The sequence below is a fragment of the Seriola lalandi genome, unplaced genomic scaffold, assembly GCF_002814215.2.
Source record: "Seriola lalandi dorsalis isolate HSWRI2012SDOR001 ecotype SW California unplaced genomic scaffold, Sedor1 jcf7180002054375, whole genome shotgun sequence".
Classification (NCBI taxonomy): Eukaryota; Metazoa; Chordata; class Actinopteri; order Carangiformes; family Carangidae; genus Seriola; species Seriola lalandi.
This window is the reverse complement of record NW_019524928.1, coordinates 185,566-202,403: the sequence shown is the minus strand read 5'-3', so window position 1 is coordinate 202,403 and position 16,838 is coordinate 185,566. Positions and strand designations below refer to the sequence as shown.

Sequence of the window (16,838 nt, the reverse complement as noted above, 5' to 3'; positions counted from 1 at the left end):
GACATCTGTCTGCCTCTGAACCTGACAGCCAATCAGGTCAAATCAAAAGTATTGCACGGCCTTCTCAGGTGTTGCTCAAGATATTAGTTACGAGGCCTAATTCATTTTAGTGTCGGCGCAGCGACCGGTGCAATCAGCACTCTGACAGTTTGGTTTCCTGACCTTGAAATTTGTTGTGTGTTTGTTTGGTGTTTCGGTGCACAGGAGGGACGAGACCTACAAACATGAGATGTTTATTCAAACACAGCAGCACAAGAAGAGCTGTTGGTATTTTGGAGGAAAATGAATCTTGGACTCAGTGCAGAGAATAGAAGTTGTTAGCACAGTTTTATTTATTGTTGTCGTCAGGGGAGGCCGGGGCTGTGGCCGGTGAACTGTTTGTTGTGGTGGGTTTTGCTGGTGGTCTTGTGTCGCATCTAGAGGCAGCGATGATCGTTTACAGAACCTGCTGAACTGACTGACCTTTCTCCATTGACTGTGGAAGGTCCACTTCAGCTGCACCGACACTGTTCTCCGCGGCGGCGCTGTTCACAGCCGGATCGTCGAGCGTATCCTGCAGCAGACGTCACAATGTTAACACAAGGCACATCTTCTGATGGTGCACACAACAGAATGAAGCTCCGGCTGATTCATGCGTCCCCGTCGTCACTGCTGCGACTGAGACGGAAGCACAGACGTTGTATGTGGAACTTTATTTAAACAAGTGTAAAGTACAGCAGCTTCAGAGAGTATTCAGACTAGGGATGGACCGATAATCAGTGGTAATATTAAACATTTTACGATTCTTGTAACGTTATGTTTTTTTAACTGATAAAATAAAATAAAATCTCTCTCTCTGTCTATGATAAAACTGTGTCAAAGCTCAGGGTATAAAACCATTTCTTGATAATAATAATAATGGACTGAGTCACAATCAGTCAAAATGACGAAGAGGTCCTGGGAGGAAACGTGATCCGGAGAGCAGGAAACCTGACACTGGGGCAACGGTTCACTCGTCAGCACAACAGTGATCGAAGCACACGAACAAGACAACGCTGGAGTCAAACCCTGGAGCCGCAGCCCAGGACTGACTGCCCAAATCCAGCTGTGCAAACTCACTCAGGAGGGTCTGAAGACAGGCTTCAGTTACTGGTTTTTAAAACATTTCTGTCTGGACTCTGAAGCCACTGAATGTTTTGACACAGCCTGCGTAGGAAACTGCTTTTACTTGGCAGCGTATTATTATAAATGGACGAACTTGAAATTTCTGATTAAATAAAATATCAAAATAAATATGTATGTAATAGACTGCACACCGATGTCCTGGCTCTCCATTGGCCTTTAACTAACTCTATTGTTGCTGCAGCTAAACATGCTGGACCGTGTGGAGGAAGCTACGGCGCTTACCTGGTTCTGCAGATTATTCCTGTGCAGGTACTGACTCCAGGGGTCCGGGATCTGCTCGTCTTCTTCAGCTGAGGAGGTACGAGAGTTCATCTTCAACAGATAGCAGCCCTGAGGACCGTACCTCTGCTTCATGTCCTCGTACACCACATCTGCCCTGGAAGAGGAAGACCAACAGTTGATCAAACACCGACAGCTTCCTCCACCACAACACTATTTGTGTTTAAAAAGAAACTACTACTAGTCGAGTCGTCATAGTTCTTTAACAGAGAAATCATAACACACAACATATTTCAGTAATGCAACATTGCTGATGTTACACAACCTCAGATGGTGTAATTTATACATGTATTTTATACAACAACACAACACAGATCTGCAGATGTCTCCAGATGTGCCCAGTGAAGCGTCTTGTCAGTACCTCTGTTCATCCCCCTCGCTCATGTCGTGCAGTAAGACGTAGTACTTCAGCGTGTTGGGGATAAACCACTTGGGGTTGGTGTATTCTCCGCTGTGCTGGATCCTGTGCTGCTCCTGGGAAAGCTTGAGGAACTGCTCCACGGGCACCGCCTCAGTGGAGGACACCACCAGCAGGCCTGCACCAGCCAGGAGGTCAAGGACACAACTGTGACCCGTGTGGATCCATCAGAGGAGAGCAGGTACACTGAGCCAGGAGGGTCAGAGGGAGCAGAGGACGACGACTACTGATGATAGTTATTATCCTCGTTCATCATCATTAGTGTTACGTGCAGAATCTACAGGAAACGCATCACATCTTGCAACGAGTGTTGTATGTCGTGGGGCCATCGTGTCGCACAAACACCACGTACAGTAAAACTTTATTGAACAAATTTAAAATAATCTCAAACTGATTATCGATGTTTCTGACAAATACTACAATTACAACTGTAAATATTTTCGATTAAAATAAATTCCACATCTGTATTTGTGGCCAACATAGTCTACATTAATTAAACAAACAGATTTGTTACTTTGCGCTTTTCCCGTTCACGTCACGATAGCAGCACCATCCTGCAGGTCGTAGACGTCTCCACGATGCAGGTGGAACTAATGTTTTCAGAAACAGACTGTAAACATGCAACGGACATTTGCCGCGAGGTAACGTTATTAACATTAACAACATTAACATTATTCTGCCACAGCAGAGAAGAATAAAGTCGGTGGAAAGTTAAATACTGAAAGACAAAACTGTTGCGTTTGTCTCGTTGCCAAGAGACCGTCGCTGTTGTGAGAGAGTTCAAAGTTCACATCATCAGATCTATATATATACGAAAACTATATGTTTTCTCAGCTTTCCATAGTGAGGGCGTTTGACATTTGGGATTTGATGTTAAAGGTTCTGCTGTTTGTGTTTCTGTTGGAAGGATACAGGCGAGGTAGTGATTGAGGAACTCGTGGTCGGAGGCGGGCATCGTTTGCAGGAAGTTCTCCCTGTAGGTTTCGAACCAGGGCGTGGTTGCTAGAAACAAAGACAAAATGAGATAATCAGCCATTGTTTAATACTGTATGGTTTCGTCCTGTCTGCCTGATCACTGTTACTGTATCTGAATGACACGTGCCTGTTACTGCTGCGACTGTAGCTGTGTCACGTTTTCATCAACATTACACACCAGCCTCTGTGTTGCTTTCAGCCCATTCATCTTGTGTCCAAAGGATCGGAAGAGGGATTAACCAGCATGCCAGGATAACCAGGATTTTCAAATCCTTCAGACTTCCTTTCCTGTCCTCTCTACTCTCTATCTAATAATTATATTTGATGATAATAATTTGAAGAGTAACGGAGGAGGTTTTGTTAGTAAAATGACAGATATCTCATATTGAGTTATGGCTTCACAAATATTAAATGTATGCGATGCCAATACTGCACCTGCTTCATGTTGGACACAGTGAGCCGGTACAGCATCCTCTACGCCACAAATGTCACAAATATATATTATATATTATTGTGGAGATGGGGCCGGTGCAAGTGCGCCGAGCTCCGCAATAATATATAACAGCTTAAGCCTAAAAACTTCTCTTTAGACCTGTCGATAAACAAAGTGCAAATTCAATGACTGAGTCGCATCGATGAGGTTTCTCCAACCGCACCAGAACAGCTGTCGTTACACACAACCAGCGCCTCGTTATATTCTAATCATTTATCATATGTAGAGTACCTTTAAGCCGGCATCGTTATAATTACTAAACATCAGAAAAAATGATGAAATTCAGCACTCATAAACAATTATTTGAGATTAAGCTTGTAAATATGCCTCTAACTGAACTTTTCTAGATAGTTGAGTTGACAGAAAAACTAATACAGTTGGCAAACAACTTTATTCTATAAGAGATAGATATATCACCTTATGTTCGGTTTAGAAAACCGGGTGTACGCCTGCTCTGAAGTATGTGTGGGCCACAGGTCACAAACAACCTGTTATTTCATATTTCTGGCAATCTCTATATATACAAAACAAAGCACCCACTACCTTACAACAAAAAAAGGAGGGACGCCCACAAGACATGGCAGCTACTGGAAACTAGAGGGAGAGGAGTGAGGGCGGGTGTGGAGCTGAGAGGACTAGGACTATCCACACACGAGCCACGAGGTGAGCTGATACCTGAGCAGTGCTGGGAGGTGCTGACTTCCAACAGTGTTTCTCTCCAGGCACTGTACCATGGGAGGCTAGCTTTAAGAGAGTGATCTGACAGGTGGAAGCAGAGAGCCAAGGTCATGTTAGTAACATCCAATTTCCTGCAAGGTCTCCTCATTCAACATGAGGATGTAAAGATCAAGAGAAAAATCAGGGAGGAGAAGAAGGAGAGGGTGTTGTGTAAAACGCTGAGAAAAACACTGATTATGTCGTTTGAATTTAAAGCAGAGAAAAGATGGAAAAGTGTCAGTGAATCTCAACAAATTAATAGTCAAAGTTCAAATTTCACTTCTGCTCTATTTTACACTCTTCTGCTCTGTGGATCAGCAGATCACATTTCCCACTATTTTATTTCAAATGTAATGTGCTGGAAACACAAAGCCAGAAGAACAAAAGATGAGTAACTGTGTGATATAATTAATTCTGGTCTGGAGGTGACGGAGTGAAACATCCTGCCGTTGCTCAGACGTCTTACGTTGCAGCAGGAAGTCGTCGCCGTCTCTCAGCAGGCGAGGTTGATGGAGTGAGGATGGTCTGTATTTATAACTCCAGCAAACTAATCTCACGGTAACGTTGGTCTGAGGCCTGAGTTAGTCTGGGGGTAAGGTGTCTTAACTCTTTTTGGCTTAAAATGAGTCAGTCTGTGTTTTTGAACAGTGTGACTGACATCAGACTGATAGACCAACACTATAGACCAGTCTGAAACATCTTATAGACCTGCTTCCTCTCTGCACGGTGAGATCTCACAAACATTAAAGCTGGGTATTATCTCTGGTATCGGTTGATTCACCTACTGCTAAGCCTGTTCATGGTGCACTCTTGACTGTAGCTGCACGTCTTCTGCTAAAAGCTCGGCTCGTCTCGTAGCTGCTGCAGCTGACAGAGGGATTTGCTTGATTATTTTCCAGCACTTTCTCTTTTTGTTCACAGTCTAACAATGTTTCAGCAGCTGCTTTCATTCACTCCTACACACATCCCTGTTCTGGAAACAGATTTTTGTTTCTCTAAAAATCCATTGTATCCTCAGTGAATACTCATTTCCAGACTGTGGAGCTGTGGAGGACTGGGAGAGGGGACTCTGTGGACTGGTCATACTGGACTTCATACTGACCTCACTGCGTTTGTTGTACAGAGAATAAAGATGTATTTGCGTTAATCTTTAAAACACTGCTTGTAACTTAAGGACTAAACAGACTAAAGGAGCCACACAGCTCTGCTTGTCACCGATTATTATTTAAATCTGAAATTGTTTGCAATCCGGATAGAAGTCTCTCTGGGTCCAGATCCAGACCAGAACCAGTCAGTCAGTTTCTCACTCGATCAACAGTAACTGAAAAATATTGAAGTGAATTTTTCCAGCAATAAAATTCAAAATGTGTGTGAATGTACAGATCTCATGAGGAAACAGAAGGGCTTTTTCTACGAGGTTGGTAAAGCAAAAGAAGTGATTATTAGTATATTAGAGAAATTATTAGTAGCATATAAAAAAACGGGGTGAAAACAGCATTTGATTTGATTCCTTCTCTGACTCATTGTCTTACTGTTAATTTGAGCTGGACTGTTCTACAGTAAGAAGCATTTTTAAACGGTTCACCCGGATTACTGCATTAACTCAGTGACTGGAGAGAAACTGATGAGAAGAAGAATTGATATTTCAGCTCAGTGTTTGATAGAATTGATCAGAAGTTGTGATTGAACACGATGAACTGTTACGGCGTCGAACCATCGGCAGCTTCACGGATCAAACGTTTTCTTATTAACAGGAAACGTACAATACATGTGAATGTATGTTATTCTGAAGTGTGGTGTGCATCAAGGAATTTGTTTAGGATTGCTTTTATTATTAATTATTTAGCAGCCGACGGAAACGAGTCGCACGCCCTGATGACATTTGTGTTTGTAGAGCTAACTCCCACTGAATACTTGCTTACTGGACTATTATAATTACTAACAACAGTAACGATAATAATCACAATAACAATAATTACTCCAGTGAAGTTTAGTGTTGTAGTTGATGTTTGTTTTTCAACTATATATCTTTAATAACTAAATGTTTGTTTGTGTTTTGGTTGAAAGATTAACATGATCCGATTTTCTAAACCCTCAAATACAGAATCGACCCTTAAAATTCCAGGATCAGTCCGGCTCCGGTCCTTACCACTGAAGTTGAGGTCGTAGTCTCCCGCTGTGATCACACTGGTCGCAGCGCCCTCCTGTGGCTGACAGGATAACACCACTTCATTCAGCAGCCGGCGCTGGGCGGGACTCAGCGCAGCAGACGTCGCGTTTGGGCTCGTCACCACATTGTTGACACAGATACGCAGGTTTTTCACGACCTGCACCTGGTTGTTGGGGTCCCGGATGTGACCTAGAGGAGACAAGAACAGTCAGGACAGTATCCTGTTGTGCAAGGTCAAAAAATAAACTCAAACACTTTGAATTGTTTAAGTTATTTGTCAAGTAAAATCTCAACTTCTGTCTCCCGCTGTCCAATGTGAGGATTTGCTGCTTTTCTCTAAATATTTCAGAAAAGTCATATTGGGCTGTGAGAAAGAGTGAAATTTTATAGACTTAAGTTATTTAACTAAAAAAAGAAAAAGCATCAATAGATGAGCTATAATCAGAATAACCTTTAGTTAAGGTTACAACCTTTCTTTATTCATTGTATCATTAAAAGAGCCGCACATAACAGCTTCACAGCATCTGTAGAGAATAAATATCCATACAATGGCATTTTCATGTTCATTCTCAGCACGTATAACTACTTACTCAGTACTTACTTATAATATTCTTTCTGGTAAAGCTTTCAGGATATTTGATATAACATATTTTTCACAGCCTGTGAAATATGATTCATTGCAGGGCTGAAAATGTGGATATTATTTCCATGTGACCTCACTTCAAGTTATTTTATTCTGTAGCCCCTTTACAGACACACATCACCTCACCTGAATCTGAGACCAATCTCATGTCTGAATGAGCACCATGGTCACTTTCACATAAAAGTCACAGTGGCAATCTTACTAGGTCGCTAGTAAGCAACTTGCAACACGAGTCTGAGATGAATGCTGCTATTGAATAACTTAAAGGCTGCAGCAGCACAAAGGATCAACCACTGGTTTTTATCCCTCAAAGGTTTTTCTATGTCACTTGTTCTGGTCATGTCTGTAATCTCTCACATCTTGGTAAGATGCGGGTACATTTATAAGTCAATCTCTCTTTCTTATGAACATGTACCATTTTACTAATTATTCCTCCATTAAATCTAATGAGGTTTATTTTATTAACTTATTAACAGGCCATCATTTTTAGTCTTTGAAACTGATACTGGTGCATTAAAGGGAACAAGAAAGAGAAGAAGAAAAGCTTGTAGTGTGTTCAGTGAATCACTTTATTAAAGGCTTCTGTTTAATAATCTTGTCCTTATGTCATTTTTATTTATGATTGTTCAACAAAGTTAAAAAAATATCCATTTCCTGCTCAAACAAAACACAATGTGCAGCAGCGAGACGTTCAATGTTGCCTGCTTCAGTCAGACCAGACAGGTTTAGATTAGTCTCAAAAATTCTCCAATTACACTCAGCATTTGTTTAACAAAATAGTGATTTTACCCCATAATAAATAATGTTGAACGGAGTGCTTGCCCCCACTTGCTGCAGTTGTATAATATGCAGGCAGCTGGTTTGGAAAACAAGTGGCACCTATTTTTTTTAATCCCAAATTGAGCACTAGGCCACACTACTGCTGAAATCCTGATCCTGAACAGTCGAATCCAGTTCACCGTCCTGATTGTTGAATGACAGAATAAAAACTGACACTGACTGGACGGTGGCAGGAGGGAGCGGCTGACTCAGGGTAAAGTGAAAGTAAAACAATATGCTTCACTCACAAAATGTTAGATAAAGCTGATAAATGAAATCAAGAAGTGATTGTATTGATGCTACATGTGTGTTATTACAGCAAATAAGCAAAAATCTACCAACTCTTTATGTCTGTTGGATCTCGACAGAAAAGCAGAAACTAGGACTTGACCTGGAGATGATAAATACAGGAAAACAGTAGTAATATCCACAGACTAACAAGTACGCAGTAACTGTCTGACTCTGGTACATGAACGAATCTGACGAGCCCTGAAGCTCCTACTCCACGAGTGCAGGAAGTGTCGAGGAGGAGAGCAGGTTATCAGCAGCAGCCAAGAGTCAAGTCGAGTAAATGGGTTTGTATTGTTTTGTCGTACTTCACGGGTTTCAGCAGCGACTGCATTCACTGCCATAGATGCACCATCAGGAAAGGCAAACGCTTGCGGACCCCAAGGGGAAATGGAGCCCCTGATGGCCCCTCATATTGGCACATTTTGCAATTACAACTACAAAAGCACCTTAAGCCTCCCATATAGACATTACTGCTTATAGACATTTTACCTATTTTAGTCTGGCTTTTAATTGAATTTTATTTATTAATTTATTATTTTAAGCTGTTTTACCGGTTTGTCTTTTTATTCTATGATTATTTTCAGGATTATTTGCCCTTTTAATTGCTCAATTTAATTTCTGGTCATCTCTTCTATTTCTACTTTTATTTCTGGTTTTACTCACTTCCAAACATTCCCACTCATTTTAATATATCTCCTGTTTTAGAATTATTATTTTATCTTTATCACTCCATCATTTCATTATCTTTGCTTTCCAGACTGAGTATTTCCTCAGTGCAAATTTATGAGATTCATGATAGCATTTCCTAAGTTCCTGTTATCATTGTCTTATTTCGATTGTTTTTTATTTATTACTTGGTCATTTATTTTTCTGTGTGTGTGTGTGTGTGTGTGTGTGTGTGTGTGTGTGTGTGTGTGTGTGTGTGTAGGGTTATTTTTTTAATTTTTTTTAATTCTGTAAAGCACTTTGTGTTGCATTGTTTTTATTAAAAGTGCTATACAAATAAAGTCAGAATGATCGATTGACTGATGCTGTAGCCTCTACTCATGTCTTGCATGTGATGCATTCAGGGTACATCTGTAAATATGCCAATAGTCTGCATGTGTGGAGGTGGGTCCAGGGTCAAGGTTCGCCACTGTTTACTCCTGTCACCACCTGCACACTTACCCTGCTGTGAAAAGGCGTCATTTTAACTCCAACCCTAACCTTAATCCAAAACAAACCCTAACCAATCATCACTCTTCAGGCCTAACCCTCATCTTTGGGGGGGGGGGGGGGTGTTTCCTGGAGGCAGTATGTACCAGAGTAAACTGTATTCATAACGAACTCACAACAATACTAATAGAAAAGACCGGTGTGTTCATTGTGGGGCCAGCACCGGTGCAGACTGTCTTTAAAATGTCTTTAATGCACCTTAATGTCACTGTCCCTGCTTTAGTCCACTTTCCAGTCGAGGCGCAGTAACGTTACACTCCGTGTGTTGACTGCAACTAAAGCGCATTAGCCAATTAGCTTCCTTACTGTTTCAGCTATTTGTTGTTCGGTCGGATAATCCAGCATCAACTTAAAGGTTGGCCGGCTGCTTGAAAGTTTTCGCCTGAGAGCAGCTCTCAGTGCTGAATGGTCAAGTGTCACTCGGCCCTTCGTGTCTCCTCCTGCTGCTTAGTCACAGTCCAGCCTGCTAGCCGTCTGCTAGCGCGGAGCTAATGTCAACTGACACATCCCAGGCTAACCATGCTAGCTAGTTAGCTCACTACAGCTCAGTTTGTGACAGCTCTGAGACTGACAGTCAATGGACACGGTGGGAACCGAGCAGCCGTCCTTACCTTCGGACGTTAGCCTGCAGAAAGGCCTCAGCAGCTCGGCGAAATTCAGATTGTTCTTGCGGGTCATTCTCTCCGCTTCTTCGCTACATAAGACGGCCACCATCGGGACGAACGAGTCCTGGACGAACTCCTGGACAGACTGAACACATTGGGCCATGGCGGACCGGCTAACAGTCAACACCAGCTAACACACAGAACTGAGTCAATTGTCCTATAATTTAAGAAAGCCCAGACTATTTCATTGCTGAAGACAAGCCCTCCTCTATTTGCAGACAACAGCCATGTTGAATTCGCCAACCCACTTCCTGTGTAGAGCTGAGACGGTCAGGTGACGCCTCGAGGCTGGACGAGCACTTCCTCTTCCGTCCCGGTTGTTTGGAAACATGTCGTCGATGTCACCTGGAGGCTGCAGCAGGTTTAATTAACTTCTTACATAAAAATATAAAATTTGGTCTTCAAACGGAAAACAAAAAAAATTGAATTTGGGAATGAAAATGTAATACTTTTAGAAAAATATTTTATACATAAATACCGTTTCTTAAAAAACACTCCTATATTTGACGCCTATTTAAATGAAATAATATTATATAAAACAATGTGATATGCTGTAATATTAAAAAAGCCCAACATGTGTATGATTATCTGTGCACTTTTATTACCTGACTGAGCTCTTATTTTGTCCCTTTTATTTTATTGCTCAGTTGTTGTTGAGTGCTCAGTTGAATGTGGTTTATGCCTTTTTGACTGTCATAAACATTGTCAATTAAAAAAAAAAAAGGTTTAATAAACCCTGAACTTCAACCTGAACTCTGGGGGGTTGTGCTTTGAGATGGGAAACTCAACTTTCAGGTTAACTAGATTAAGTTCAAACTGTCATCTTCAATGGAGCTCCGATACTACGATTCACCATGGCAACGGGTAAATAAAGAGCTATGCCTCCATTTTAATCCAGTGGAGCTACAAGTATTACTGTGACATTAATGCGCATTCATCTTTAAACCACACATTGCAGTGAACGAGATATTTGTTATTTATTACAACATATATACACTTTATTTATTAAATTTTTATCCTTAAGTAAATAAGGTAATAATAACATTTGAGTGACCACCTGGCAGTTGTCTTAATCATCAATCTGCACTTAATATCCCATAATGACAAAGTGAACCAGGATTTAAGATTTTAGAATTTATTTTGCAAATTTATTAAAAAGGAAAAACTGAACTATCACATTGACAGAAGTATTCAGACACTTTGAATTAAGCTCAGGTTCCTCCCATTTCTCCTCATCATCTCTCAGATGTTTCTTCACCTTGACAGGAGTCCACCTGTGGTCAACTCTATGCTGACAACGCACAGCAGAGCATAAACCAATTCATGAGGAGGAAGGTGCCTGCACAGCTCAGAGACAGGATTATGTTGAGGATCAGATCTGGTTCTAACAGTGGCCTCCATCATTCTTACATGGAAGAAGTTCGGAACAACCAGGACTCTTCTTAGAGCTGGATGCTGGTTTCATTACAACTCATTACAGACCAACTGGGTGCACTCTGCCGGGTGCCTCTTGACAGCCAACACTAGGTTTATTTAAGAGTATCATACTATTTATCAATACATATCAATTATCAGGTCATTTCTTATTTTTTCTTATTTGTTCATTGATAACTACTCAGTGTTCCTTTCACCTTGCTGTAGTGTTACCCCTTTTTATTTCATTTCTTGAACATAACCAAAGTTCTATAATCGCGTGTATCCACACGCTCATGCTCTAGTTTCTTTTGACTCAAACCCACATACACCATCCTGCTGAAAAGCTCACTGGAGCACAAAATGCGGATATGCGGATTAATCCGCTGCTGAGAACAGTTCCCAACGAACGCACTACTCTCTCCAGTTTGAATAATGTGTGTAAAAAGTGTGTGAATGCCGTGAATACTGGGGCGAGAGACAAAGACAGTGGAGTTGCAGAATGAAAACACAGGATTAATTCAATATCAGCAGCACTGTAGAAATCTTATAAATAACATAGTCAATACCGTTTGGCAGATATCGTGACTCCAGTGTCATAAAGCGACGACCATTTCCCAGTCAGACGGGCAAAAACCTGGTTTAACATCCAGGACCGAATCACAGGAAGCAGTCGACGCTGCACTGAAGAAGACAGAGACACTGCTTGATGTTTTCCAGGTGTAAAGGCAGGAATGTGGTGTTTAACAGGAGGCACACGTATTAATCAGAGAGCGTCCTGGGCGATTATTTGATGTTGCGTAATATGCGCCGAGAGTGACTGGTCTTCATGGCGGCCAGTGCGGCCTCCAGTGTGGAGATGAGGTGCAGGAGGGTGCTGGGGTCTGCCTGGAGGACCCTGATGCTGTGGTCACTGCGGCTGTCGCTGCCTCTCGTTAGGAGCAGACGCATCGTCAGCGCGGGAATGACCTGCTGACGGACCGAGCGACTCGCCAGCTGGCATGAAGGAGCGAGAAAAAAAAAAGATATTTATAAAGTAAACCGTTAGAATACAAACGGTATGAGCACAGGTTAGAAATATAAATGTTGCTTTTTCCAAATTAATCACAATTACACATAAAAAGCACATACAGTATCCACTGTATCTGCAACACGATCTATTTGAAGAGCAGATTTAAGGGGAACACATGAACACACACACACCTGTACATCCAGTCTCCACTCCAGGTTCTGGTAGGCAGGCAGGTTGGAGGGCAGCTGACTCAGGATGCTGCGGATCTGACTGTGGTGCTGCAGGTAGAGCTGCAACACAAACACAAACACTCACACGCTCAAGCTGGAGTGCAGCGAACTGTCCAACACACAAACTCTGCTCAAAACCGTCTCCTCACACGAATAAAACAAATCCAAAGTCACCTGTAAGAGCATCTGGTTAAGCTCATCACCGAACCCCAGAGCTAACACTGAGTCCAGGAAGTCCACTTCTGAGATCTACACACAAACACACACAGGGAGAACAGTGACACTGGGAACAGCTGATGTTCACCACAGCTGGTAAAACATCTGGCTCACTAGTTTTTGCTGTGTTGGTGAGCCATGATGACACACATCAGTAAATGTTACAGACAGACTTTATCAGTGGACAGGTGCTGCTCCTCCTGACTCAGTGGAGGCAGCTCATCATTCAGTTTTGAATTCACGGTTTAGTAAGAAAAAAGACATGAAAAACATTACATTTCTTTTTAACATAAAGAAAAGCTGCCTGAAGCTTCACAGAAGAGTTTTTGACAAGATGTAAAAGGAATGTGATGCTTTTCTTTGTCCTTGTATAAAGTATATTTCAGTGGCCGTTATCAAACTTCAAAGCTTTCTCCTTCTTCCTACTTGTTTCACATCATGACAACATGTTTCTGGAGAAAGTGTTCAGTGTGGAAAATGAAACGGATCTCTTCGATCTTGGACTTCAGAGTGTCAGCTGACGTGAGTCACCATGTGTTTGGAGCTCTCCGTCATCAGGAACATCAGGCCCTCCACTCCGTGCTGCACCATATCCACAGGAACAGACAGCTTCCCTGTAAGCACAGGTGCATTATGGATCAATAATGGTAGTACAGGTAGGCGGGGAGTATCAGGAAGTAGCACATGTGTCAAAGCTGTTTGATGTGGAAAAATACCAAAATGGTTTCAGTTCTGTTTAGCACTAATAATAATGAACTTAAACCACCCGTATTAACCTTCACATGAATCCATGGATCCAACAGTTCAGACTGGTGATGGTGGTCTAACAGTGCAGAGTTACTTTTTACTTTTCACTTCAAAAATCAACACAATATAGAATTTACCATATATTATACCATATTAATTTATCAGTTTAATATCCTTATTATTTACTGAGTTATTCTGTATAACTGTTTCATACTATTTTAATATTGACTAGTCACAGTGTTAGATCCTCTGGAGCCTCATTAAGACTCTCTAGTCCCAATGAATGACATTCAGAGTAAAACACGACTTTACATTAGAGTGATTGTACTAAAGTAAACTGATGCATGTTTTAACCTCAGTTTCACAATCAGTGAAATTGCTCTTCTTCCTCATCTTTATTCTCTGTGTCTGATCACTTGTGGCACAAAATTTATACAAACTGATTGATTAAGGGAGTGTCTTCATCCATTTAAGGCTAATTGTGGGAGCGGAAATGAGGCTTGTGAACATGTGAGTGAGATTTATGAGACTGAACCATGTGAACACACAGCTTTATCACTCTGATGAAAAGAATGTGTATGAATATTTCCTGTTTTGTGCGTACACCTAGTTCTAGTCATGAATCTACACATGGTCCCTGAGCTGGAAATGTCTCTACTGCCCAAAGCGTTGAGCTTTTAGCAGAGTGGAGCAGTCGGCTGCTTGGTGAGGAGTGTGTGATGAAAGGTGCAGGGTCTTACTGGCTGCTCCCTCATAGATCTTGGGGCTGCTTCCTCTCCTTAGAAACTCCAGTGCAATGCGACCAAATTCTCCAACCACTGAAAACAAACAAACAAACAGAAAATCTAAGTCATTCTCTGAGGAAACCATTCTCATATTTATTTTTCAACTATCAAACATACTTCAAACAGGCTTCACAGCTGCATCAAAGGTAGGGAGTCGTCATTTTATCATTCAGGCTTCACAAAAGCTTATTACAAAACAACAGTTACCGTGGCCAGAATACATGACAGTCGCCCCTTTTTTTATCTCAGGTAAAAACATTGAATACTTTAATGATAAACTGACCGCGAACTGGAAACGTCTCCAGTTTTTATTTCAGATATCTGGTCAACTTGACATACAGCTACATGATAAATGTTGTACTCCACATCAAAAGTACTTTTCCTTTCATTTCTTTTTAATAGACCTGTTCTAATGTACTTTTACTTGTAATGGATGTTTGTTTGTTTTTAGTTTTCTCCAGCTATAGTGTATTATAAATGTACACACTGTAACTGACACAGTGTGTACATTACACGCACATTATTGTGGTGCAGGTGAACAGTGTGTGATGCTGATATTAGGTGTTTTCTAAAAGCAGGTCGTTGTTGTCAGTACAGCTGATCCCGTGCTAAGCATCAGTCACGTTTCTGACGGTCAGCAGTTCATCACAGGAGAAGCAGCTGATCTGATCTGATCTGATCTGATCCGGATCCGGATCCGAGTGATTTACCTGCGGTGTCGACCGTCGGCAGGAAAGCCAGGTGTTCTTTATGGTCGTCAGACAAAACCAGCAGCATCCTGAACCTCAGCGTCCCGCTCAGCACCGCGACAACACTATAAAACAGTCACCAACAAACATACACCCGGAAAACGCCTTGGACAGTGGCTTTTTCCTTCCTTCCTTCTTCTTCTTCTTCTTCTTCTTCTTCTTCTTCTTCTTCTTCTTCTTCTTCTTCTTATTTTGATTTGATTGTCGGTTGGCAACCAGCTTTCAGATGCATTAGCGCCACCTACCGGACTGCAGTGTGGAAAATAAACCCAAAAAATTTGTTATCAACCCTGTGTTTTTGAGATACGTCATTAGATGAATAAATATTCCCTTTGATGCCTCTACGAAAATGTTCCCAGCAGTGAGTGTTAGCTTAGCATTCTTTAGCGTTTCTTTCTTCTTCTTCTTCTTCTTTCTCTTCTTCTTCACCGTTAGCGCGTTGTTGTTCTTCTTCTTCGTCTTGTTTAGCTCAGGCAGACTGGATGCTGCCCCCCTCAGGTCGGAGTAAGATTGCAGTTTGTGATTTTTTTTTTCCTCATTTCTTTATTTCACAAATTTCACATAATCAATAAGACAAGTGACCTCAACAGCAGCTCAGTTCAAAAACCTATAAAGACCACAAATAACACGTGATGACTAGATAATAATACATGTTTTTGTGATGAGTTAAGGAGTCTGTAACAGAAAATACATCCAGTGGAATAGTTTTCCTTGTTTATGTTACTCTGGTTTTAAAACAGAGGAGAGTTTATCACTAAATAACCACATAATAACTATTATATCTTAATTTGAACTGAACACAGATTCTTTAATCGACAGGATTCCTGACAGTGATGAAGCTTTAATCTCCTCTTCATCACTGCAGCTCAGAATAACATGAGGAGAAATAAAAACTAAACCAACAATGATCTACACATTGTTCAATATTTATGATTATAAATGAACATTTGTCAGACTGACTCATCAACTACCTCTCTGCAGCAGAAACAGTGACATTCACTTTTACTACTTTTATCTGCTTCACATGTTCATAAAAGTTTGTTCATCATCAGATAAGAGTGAAAATACTCATTAAGAAACTTCATAATAATTCATGCACTTTAATTTATAATATATCCCTAGTCTGACTTTAACTCTTTCTTCTCATATCATATAAAAGACTTGATTCATTGTTCTGAGGATGTTGCTTATAATTAAAAACTCTGCCTCGTTCACATGAACGCGCTCGTACCTGGACAGGTAAACCCAGAGTTAACTGAGCCAGGTGACAACCAGCTTCATGGTACAGGTTATCAGGACGGTCAATGTCAGGTTCAGTTAAACCAGATAACTAAAGGTTATCCTGGGTATGTTGAGCTTGCACTTGAACTTATATCAATCCAGCAAATAAAACTTTCTGATGACATTAATGATCAAAACAAAATGAAAAGCTCGAAGCACTAATCCCAACCTTAAAAATCATTCAGTTTATTTGACACTTTAATGTTTCCATCTTTACTGCAGAGCGCCGTGATTTACTGCCTCATCTTTGACTGATGTTCACTTCTGGCTCTAAATAAAAACATGTTGGATGATGTTTACCTGCAGTCACTTTCAGTAACTGATTAAACCTGACTGCTGAGCGAACTGTCAGTAACTGAGGCCAGTGTAGATGATCAATAAGTTGATCAGCTCCTCTCTTCAGTAAACAAATCAGACTGAAGCTGTGAGCACGTGTGTGTAGAGATTACTGCTCTGACATGAACACATTCATCAATAACAACTAGTGATACCACATGTGTATATGTAAAACATTTATTGTGTGTACAAAAAGTAGTTCAACAGATGAATCATGAAT

At 41.1% G+C, this 16,838-nt stretch overlaps 2 protein-coding genes across 2 annotated transcripts in view; both read right to left on the bottom strand.

Moving 5' to 3' along the window:
• Window positions 1-10,110, bottom strand: part of trappc8 (trafficking protein particle complex subunit 8) — a 28,340-nt gene extending 18,230 nt beyond the window's left edge. The window contains exons 1-7 of the mRNA XM_087174716.1: window positions 9,796-10,110; window positions 6,196-6,405; window positions 4,005-4,088; window positions 2,774-2,863; window positions 1,805-1,979; window positions 1,387-1,540; window positions 463-553 (exon numbers count right to left, since the gene is read on the bottom strand). Coding sequence (XP_087030842.1) covers window positions 463-553; window positions 1,387-1,540; window positions 1,805-1,979; window positions 2,774-2,863; window positions 4,005-4,088; window positions 6,196-6,405; window positions 9,796-9,952 — 961 coding nt within the window. The 5' untranslated portion in view covers window positions 9,953-10,110. The remainder of the gene's footprint in view (window positions 1-462; window positions 554-1,386; window positions 1,541-1,804; window positions 1,980-2,773; window positions 2,864-4,004; window positions 4,089-6,195; window positions 6,406-9,795) is intronic.
• Window positions 10,111-10,968: 858 nt separating this feature from the next.
• Window positions 10,969-15,386, bottom strand: commd2 (COMM domain containing 2). Its single transcript, XM_023408857.2, has 6 exons — window positions 14,963-15,386; window positions 14,208-14,285; window positions 13,252-13,334; window positions 12,679-12,753; window positions 12,466-12,564; window positions 10,969-12,258 (listed from the first exon to the last, which is right to left on the bottom strand). The coding sequence occupies exons 1-6, from the start codon at window positions 15,027-15,029 to the stop codon at window positions 12,049-12,051; spliced, it is 612 nt and encodes a 203-aa protein (XP_023264625.1). The 5' UTR covers window positions 15,030-15,386; the 3' UTR covers window positions 10,969-12,048.
• Between the last annotated feature and the right edge of the window lie 1,452 nt (window positions 15,387-16,838).

Coding starts and splice junctions, on each gene's coding strand:
- commd2 (XM_023408857.2), bottom strand. CDS start 15,029: ATGCTGCTGGTTTTGTCTGACGACCATAAAGAACACCTGGCTTTCCTG. Junction 12,754..13,251: donor CGGAGAGCTCCAAACACATG/GTGACTCACGTC, acceptor GTTTGTGTGTAG/ATCTCAGAAGTGGACTTCCT. Junction 12,259..12,465: donor AGTGGAGACTGGATGTACAG/GTGTGTGTGTGT, acceptor CCTTCATGCCAG/CTGGCGAGTCGCTCGGTCCG.